The 7526-nt window shown below is 43.1% G+C and overlaps 1 protein-coding gene across 6 annotated transcripts in view; it reads left to right on the top strand.

Moving 5' to 3' along the window:
- Positions 1 to 7526, top strand: part of tmem131l (transmembrane 131 like) — a 33774-nt gene that overhangs the window by 19843 nt on the left and 6405 nt on the right. For 4 of the 6 annotated variants that reach the window (XM_069689746.1, XM_069689751.1, XM_069689748.1 and 1 more), the window contains exons 9-28: positions 388 to 541; positions 1334 to 1392; positions 1473 to 1578; positions 1699 to 1801; positions 2012 to 2156; positions 2343 to 2513; positions 2606 to 2675; positions 2778 to 2901; positions 3012 to 3081; positions 3200 to 3309; positions 3417 to 3486; positions 3684 to 3817; positions 4133 to 4275; positions 4424 to 4610; positions 4911 to 5096; positions 5238 to 5387; positions 5517 to 6060; positions 6203 to 6315; positions 6505 to 6674; positions 6824 to 7030. In XM_069689746.1, coding sequence (XP_069545847.1) covers positions 388 to 541; positions 1334 to 1392; positions 1473 to 1578; positions 1699 to 1801; positions 2012 to 2156; positions 2343 to 2513; positions 2606 to 2675; positions 2778 to 2901; positions 3012 to 3081; positions 3200 to 3309; positions 3417 to 3486; positions 3684 to 3817; positions 4133 to 4275; positions 4424 to 4610; positions 4911 to 5096; positions 5238 to 5387; positions 5517 to 6060; positions 6203 to 6315; positions 6505 to 6674; positions 6824 to 7030 — 3016 coding nt within the window. The remainder of the gene's footprint in view (positions 1 to 387; positions 542 to 1333; positions 1393 to 1472; positions 1579 to 1698; positions 1802 to 2011; positions 2157 to 2342; positions 2514 to 2605; positions 2676 to 2777; positions 2902 to 3011; positions 3082 to 3199; positions 3310 to 3416; positions 3487 to 3683; positions 3818 to 4132; positions 4276 to 4423; positions 4611 to 4910; positions 5097 to 5237; positions 5388 to 5516; positions 6061 to 6202; positions 6316 to 6504; positions 6675 to 6823; positions 7031 to 7526) is intronic. The other 2 variants (XM_069689752.1, XM_069689747.1) reach the window with 1 other exon arrangement.

Raw genomic sequence — 7526 nt, 5'->3', positions numbered from 1 at the left:
AGGGGATTAGATTTGCCGTTGCATGCCTTAAGCCCCCTGTGGCACCAAGCCAGGGCATCTGTCTACAGGTTGTCAAGTGGTTATTCACCCACTAAGGCGATCCCTGGTTTGCAGTGAGATTTTCACTCTCCCAGTACTGATCTGTCAGCTTTAAGAGGGTGTTAGTCACAGGGTGGAGGGTGGGTTGGTCTGTCTGTCTGTTGATGTACAGTATGCAAACACACCGGTTAGCCCTTTTTTGTTGTTGTTGTTTTGCTTCTTCATCTTAGTCTCCAGTCCTATTTGCTGAACTCCTTAAATCTCAAATTACTCCTCATTGTGCTCATGCTTCTTCTGTTTTGCTTCTGCTTGGCGCATGACTGGTATGCCTTTCCTGTCCCGTCCCAGGGGTCCTGCCTCCAGAGTGAACAACGCCTCAATCTGCAGATTAATCTGTCTGCGCGCGGCGACCGGCCCGCTGACCTGGACAAGCTCAAACCCTACGTCATTGAGCACATTTTGGTCCTGCTGGTCGCCCCCAGCGCTGGACAGGCTGCATTAGGTGAGTGTCTGGCTTCTCTGATCGGATGTCTGAAGGCAAATTCACTGTGGGAATGTGACTGTGTGTCGCAGTGTTTGCAATACGCCATACAGCTGGCTTTACACTGATGTGTCATTCATAATATATATTTCATATGATATTTGTCTCAGTTTTTTCAGCATTCACTCACATAGCCTCATTGAATGTCTTATCTTCTGTGGTGGAGCACTATCAAAGCAAAAGTTTACAAGGTTCAAATACTGTTTACATTCTGACGTTGGATGCCGACCTAATGAAGTTTTCTGCATTTCACGTGGCTACTTTTTCATTTCTTTTGACTGAGTTTGACTCTGGGGAAAGAACATATTTAAAGAATGAGAAGATACTGTTGCTGTTTGTAAAAAAAAAACTGTCAGATGAGAGATATAAGAGGACTTCAGTTCTGATTTCATGGGCCCACTTTACAGAATAACACACGGGCCAAAGATCAAATAAAATCAGCCACCGCATTTTCACTGGTTTACAATAACTTAATAGTGAGACACAATTTTGTTTCTTAAAAGTGGTTTCTAAAGTCATGATGTCACCATTTTATTGTAAGCAGTTGTATTTTATTGTGTTAAAGATTCCTGTCACTTGAAGGTTTAGACTTTATATGGTCTTGTTTTAACCTCTTGTTGCATTTCTTACAATGTTTTAACCCAAATAAATGATAGCTTTGTTTAAGCTGGCATGGTCTGCCTGTAACAGAAAATGTAGATTTGCATATAAACATTATTGTGATTTGTCTGTCATTGTTGTGATCTTCAACAGGAGAAGCAAAGATAGGAGTTTACATGTTAAATTCTGGAGGGAAGAAGCTCTATGTAAAGGTGAGAGTTTCTCTGTTTTGCATCATCATAGCCTCTAAGTAAAATCATTCCAGCTCTGACAAGATGTTTTATGTCCTTAGGACATGCAGGTGCTATCAAAAGTGGAGGCCAGCCTAGACTTCAATCAGGTTCTCCTGACACCAGAAACAAAAAACTTCACTGAAGTGGCTTCTCTTGCGTGCACAGGTGAATACTCAATTCAGTGCCGATCAATTCCTCTCAGCTCAAACAATATCTTCTGTGTGAAATTGCTTTTCAGTCAAATGTCTTGAAATCTGGCAACAACAGTTTTATTTCTTGTATCAGGTTCATTGCCAGGCCATGGACAGAAATGTACAAGTCACATCAGTTTAAAAATTCTGGGAAACAGGACAACCTACAGCTTCCCTGGACTGCATATCACACACAGGTAACATGGAGGAAGTTTGCTTAAACTGAAGTTGGAACAAACCTGAAGGGTTAGAGACAAACCGTTTGAAAATAGTGGTTTTACGTTCTGATGGCACATAGAAGTGCATGCATTTGTATTACAGTATTTGTGAAGACAAACAGATCTATATTTCCCTTATGTGAAACTTGAGTATTATGGTGTAATTGAATGTGTCGTTGCCTTCTGCAGGGGGATCGTGGAGAATTTGTTCAGCCTCTTCCAAGTAAAACAAAGCGGTGCCAACCAGGTGGACCTGTGGCTCACCAACCGCTTCACCCTGCCACTCACTGTGCTCAATGCCAGCCTCTCGGAGAAGCTGCAGGGAGTGATGAAGGTAAGCGCCACTGCATCATGGGATGATGGGAAGCAGCTCCAATCACATGATCATAAAATGGGGGTCAGCAAAGCTTTTGTTATTTTATAGTATACAGATTTTGACCTGGAACACTTTATTGATTTATCAAAGGGATTTTTGAGGACAAGGTTTGACAGATTGTCTCTGTTGCCCCCTGTCTGTCAGGTGATGAACTTCAACAGTCCGCTGACTGTTCCTCAGGGCTGCTGGCGTGTCCTGTCCCTCCAGTTGCTCAGCAGGACCCTGCCCGTCAACCAGGTGTCCACCCTGAGTCTGGACACCAGTCTGGGCACAGCCCTGCACATTCCACTCCACTTTCAGTCTACATCTTCAAAGGTAAACTACCAGCTCTAGTGGCCAGTTAGTGGGGTGCTGAGTCGGGATCTGTATAGCAAATCAAAGATGTAAATTATTGTTGTGTCTGCCAGCAGGGGGAAGTGGTGTTTGAGGCTGAACAGGAGTGTGGACGCCCATGCCCTCTCCAGTTATCAGAAGCGGGTAAAGCTTGTCATCTCATAATGTCTTCTTAAGTGAGAAAAAGTGATATTGTAGGGTTTTTATTGTTTACTTTAATGATTTTGATCTCTAATGTCTCATCAGGGCGTTCAGAGTGGCAGCGCTCTCTCCTCCCCGACTTTTTACCCTCATCCTGGGCTGTAGACAGCAAACTGGTAGCTGAGCTCTGCTCTCGATGGCAGAGTCACAAAGACAAATTGCCTTGCAGGTCAGTCTTAGATGCAACATACGCACACATTTTCTTCCCTTATTGTGCCTTTAATCCATCATTACTCAGCATTATGATCCTTAATCATTTCAATATTGTTGTCTTGTCAGGTGGCCCAGACTCCCTGTAGAGGCATCCTCTCCTCTGGATTTTGGTGCTACACCTGTCAATGAGAGCAAGGTGTGCAACACTTTGTGATTCTTTACTAGAAATATTTTATTTTACATTTATATATTTCCAGCTAGATATTCAACTTGTGACATCTGTCTAATATACTAAATCGGTTTGGTTGTTCCAGGTGAAGACGTTCATGCTGAAGAATCCTTCGTCCTCAGTGGTTTCTGTAGAGATTCGAATCCTCTCCCTGTACCCTGCCCCCCTGGAGGCCCTGGACCTCCTAACCAAATGGTACACTGCTGAGAATATATTTTATATCACAAAGGATTGGAGCCATGATGCTGCAGCACATCCTTGTAGTTTATTTGTAAAAGTGTTTTCTTTGTTTTCATTGGCAGGTTTAATATCAGCCCCCTCTCCGTCAACATCAGCACAGCAGAGTTTTCTCTGTTGGCTTCTCCTCACAAGGTAAATCTTAAAACACTCATTTGTCCCAGTGATACATATTATAGCATTTACTCACTGCTTTTTGGCTGACAACGTACATTCCCTAATTTAACTGTGTACATTTTTTGAACACATTTTGTCATTTTTCAGTCTGGCTTGTGTTGCCTTCTCTAACACCCTTTTTTTCCCCCTGTCTCTATCTGTGTGTTACTGTACAGGCGGGTAAGAATATACAAGCCTTAACAGGAGATGGTGTCCTCCGTCTGTTGCTGCAGCCCTGGGAGTCCAGAGAGGTTGCTGTGGTCTTTACGCCCTCCGAACACAAACCCACCACTACCATTCTTATTATCAGGTAACAATTCATATTAGTAGGACACATTTGTTCATGACTTCTGGGTGTATATGGTGTTCAGTTTTCATACCAATTGAGAATTTCACATTAATTCCATTATCTGCCATTTTTCTGGCATCTGCTTTTGTACAAAAGTGCAGTGAAATATTTATTACAGCCAGTACCTTGAATGTAAAAAAAAAAACACAATAGATTTGTACAAATGAAAAATGTGGCTTTGATTTCAGTGGCTTTGACTGTACTATTGGTTCATGTGATTCTTTTTTAAGGGCTGAATCGAGGCCTTAGTTTGTGCGTGTTCTCCATTGTTTTCAGGAACAACCTGACGGTGTTTGACATGATAACGGTGCAGGGCCACGGGGCCAAAGAGCTGCTAAGAGTTGGAGGCAAACTGCCCGGTCCAGGAGCCTCGCTACGCTTCAATGTTCCTCAGTCAACTCTAATGGAGTGTCGTGATGGTGAGATACATGTACAAAGTTAATATTAATAAATGATCTTTTGCTAATATTCCCCTTAATTCTACTTTTACTGTAAATGATCACTTAAGCTGAAAAGGTAAGAACACGAATCTCACAAATGAGTAATATTCTTGTGTTTCACTCACAGGTCTGCGCACCAATAAGCCCCTTTTTGCCATCAGAAAGAGTTTTAAGGTGGACAATGCAGGAGAGCTTCCTCTGACGGTCATGTCCATGAACATAAATGGTTATAAGTGTCAGGGATTTGGCTTCGAGGTGCTGCAGTGTCGTTCCTTCAGCCTCGACCACAACACTTCTTCTGAGATCACCATTGCGTAAGTTGAATTTTAGATTTATTTTCTTACTTTTGTCCTTTAATATTTAAATTATATAATGTTTATTTGTGAGTCAGATTAAATGGATGAGATTTTTTTCTTTGGCTGCACAGTATTTTGGTTTCTCAACTGCAAGCAGTGCCCACATTTGAAATTTTTTTCTACTGTCTCTTCCTCTTTTGCATGCTTGTGTAATATGTCACAATTATATCTTCCTCTTCCTTTTTTATCTCCTTATTTTATCCTCAGTTCACTCTATCTTACATTTGTATGTCTTACTTCACCCGTTTGTGTTCTCAGGTTCACCCCCGACTTCACTTCTTCCTGGGTGATTCGGGACCTCACCTTGGTGACATCACGCGGCACCTCTTTCCCTTTTACCCTGAATGTGACGCTTCCCCACCACATGCTTCCTCTCTGTGCCCAGGTGGTTCCCGGCCCCAGTTGGGAGGAAACCTTCTGGGTGATCACCCTCATCTTCACATGGTTAGTAACTTCATTGTTAAAGGAGAGGGGCCAGTGAACACTTACTGATGGGAGTTTGACTGAATAAAGATTGTTCTTCGGCAACTCATTTACATTTGTCAGATCTTCTCGTAAATGTAGTTGTATCTCTTTTTGTTGCAGCTTCTCCTTGTTTGGTGTGTGTCTGATGGCCTTCCATCAGGCGCAGTATATCCTGAATGAGTTCTCCACACCCAGCATCAGAAGCAACCACAACTCTGTCCTGTCCCGGGACAACGGCTCAGTCAATAATATCATGCTCAATGGAATAAAGTATGTGCAGCAATTTCTCTTTTTTTTTTTTTTCTGTAATTTAAACGCACCGTTCACAGACATACCAAGTGGATTTTTTTTTTTGGTGTTAAATACTTTAAATTGTCATTTCTATGTTTGTTTATGCAGTAAAACAAAGGGCAGCTGTAAGACCTATGTGGACTCTGGTCACACATCAGACAAAGGCAAAGGGCGCGGCTCTCCAGCCTTGGCCAACAGCCCCACCTCTCGTCCTCAACCCTTAAAGAAAGGCTCCTCAACAACCATGTCCCAACAGCAAAAGAAACACAAAGTTTCACTCTATTACACCAAATTTAAGTCCAGCGCCTCCACAGCTGCAGCTACAATGGATGAAGAGCATGAAGACCTGACACCAGACGCTCCCCTTACCCCAGACTCTGATGTCTGCAACAACAACCAACCACCTTTAATCAGTGATCTGTGCAAAAAGACATCCACGGACTATAACGAAGTCCTCCAGAGCAATATAGAAGACACAGCGCCAGCAGCGGTTATGTTTCCCGTGGAAATGGCTGCTGGTTTCCCAGATAAAGTCGCAATGGGTCCAGGATCTAGACCAGGCCTTTTAGTGTGCAGACCTGTAGAGAAGAGCTGCACGGAGCACTATACAGAGAAGATGGACTCTGAGAAAAGGGACAGCTCTGAACTGGAGGTAAGGAAGGAACTGCATATATGCCAGTAATTATTATTCTGTGACTTTACAAATTGATTCAGACACTTTACAAAGAACATAATCTAAAGGGTTCCTATGGAAAAGTAACTGTCATCCCTTTTCTTTTATTTTACCATTCCAGTTGAGAGAAGATGGAAAAGGCCAGAAAAAGAAGGTGCAAAGCACAGAGACTGGCACTGCACCAGGGAACAATAAGGGAAAGAGGAGTCGCAGGAAGACAGAAATCGTCTCCAGGTAATATAGTGTGTTAATTCCTCATAGAAAGATACCTGACAACAATGGTCTGTGAGATGTAGTGTTAAAAAGGGAAACCCAAGAGCACATCAAGTGGCCGCTGAACCAACTAAGACAGGACAGCTTTTAGAAGCATCAAATAGTAAACTGACTTGTGTTCTTATTGTTTTTGTCTGATTACTACTGTAGTGCTCCTGAGCACAATATTGTAGTGATGCCAGAAAGGGACAAAGAACCTGATTGGAAAACATCGGACCGTAACGTCAATGGAACCCGCAACAGGAACCGCTGCTCCAACGGCCCCAAGACAGAAGCACTAAAACCGGGTCAGAGTCCTGAGAGCCCCCTCAAACAGAACGGTGGGCGGCCAAATCGGATTCTACCATAACTGAACTTGTTTAAGTCGCATCACTTTGAACTCCTGCATTCGTTGGCTTCAACAGTAACACAATACTGGATCTCAGTAAGACCACTTTTGATCTCACTTGCTTTTGTTGATTTCTGGCAGGTGTGTGTCCAGCTCGCAGTCGGAGAAAGTGTGTTGCAGAGCGGCGTGTAGGTGGAGTGTGCGAGTCAGGCTCGGACTCCGGCAGCTCGTCGGGTAGTGTGAGGGCCAGCAGAGGGAGATGGGGCAGCTGGAGCAGCGCCAGCAGCATGGAGGGAGACAAGGACCCCAATGCCCGAACACACCCCTGCACTACCTCATCAAGAAAAAGTATGAAGCTCCTACACACCACCTTCTCTTGGAAAATTTAGCTCAGTGTTTAGTTCTTCTGTTTTTGAATTAATAATGAGACTATTTTATGCTATTTACCCCCGACACGGGCATTATATCTGCTGTCCTGACAATACCCTAGCCAAGGACTTCTTAAAACTAGTTGATACTTTTCATTTCTCACGGGCTTTAACAGGACCCGCACACAAAGGACTTATTCTTGACTTGATTTCGTATCAGGGCATCAGGATCAGTGATGTTATATGCCAAGACAGTGTGGTATCTGATCACAAGTATCTGCTTTTTAACACCTATGTTCATAATGCAATTATCAACTACACAGACCAGTCCTATTCCCACATTTTCAACTTAACTTCAGCTGCCAGTTTTTGCAATACTTTTGCCTCCATCGATATGGGTTTCCACTCTAAACTTGAGTATTAATGACATCACCACCACTTTCAATTCAAGCCGTACAAATATTTTCGACACGGTG

The sequence above is a fragment of the Brachyistius frenatus genome, unplaced genomic scaffold (assembly GCF_029030835.1).
Source record: "Brachyistius frenatus isolate BFR_SWC_R1_liver_20210118 unplaced genomic scaffold, ASM2903083v1 Contig_7, whole genome shotgun sequence".
Taxonomy (NCBI): Eukaryota; Metazoa; Chordata; class Actinopteri; family Embiotocidae; genus Brachyistius; species Brachyistius frenatus.
This window is presented reverse-complemented; position numbering and strand designations above follow the sequence as displayed.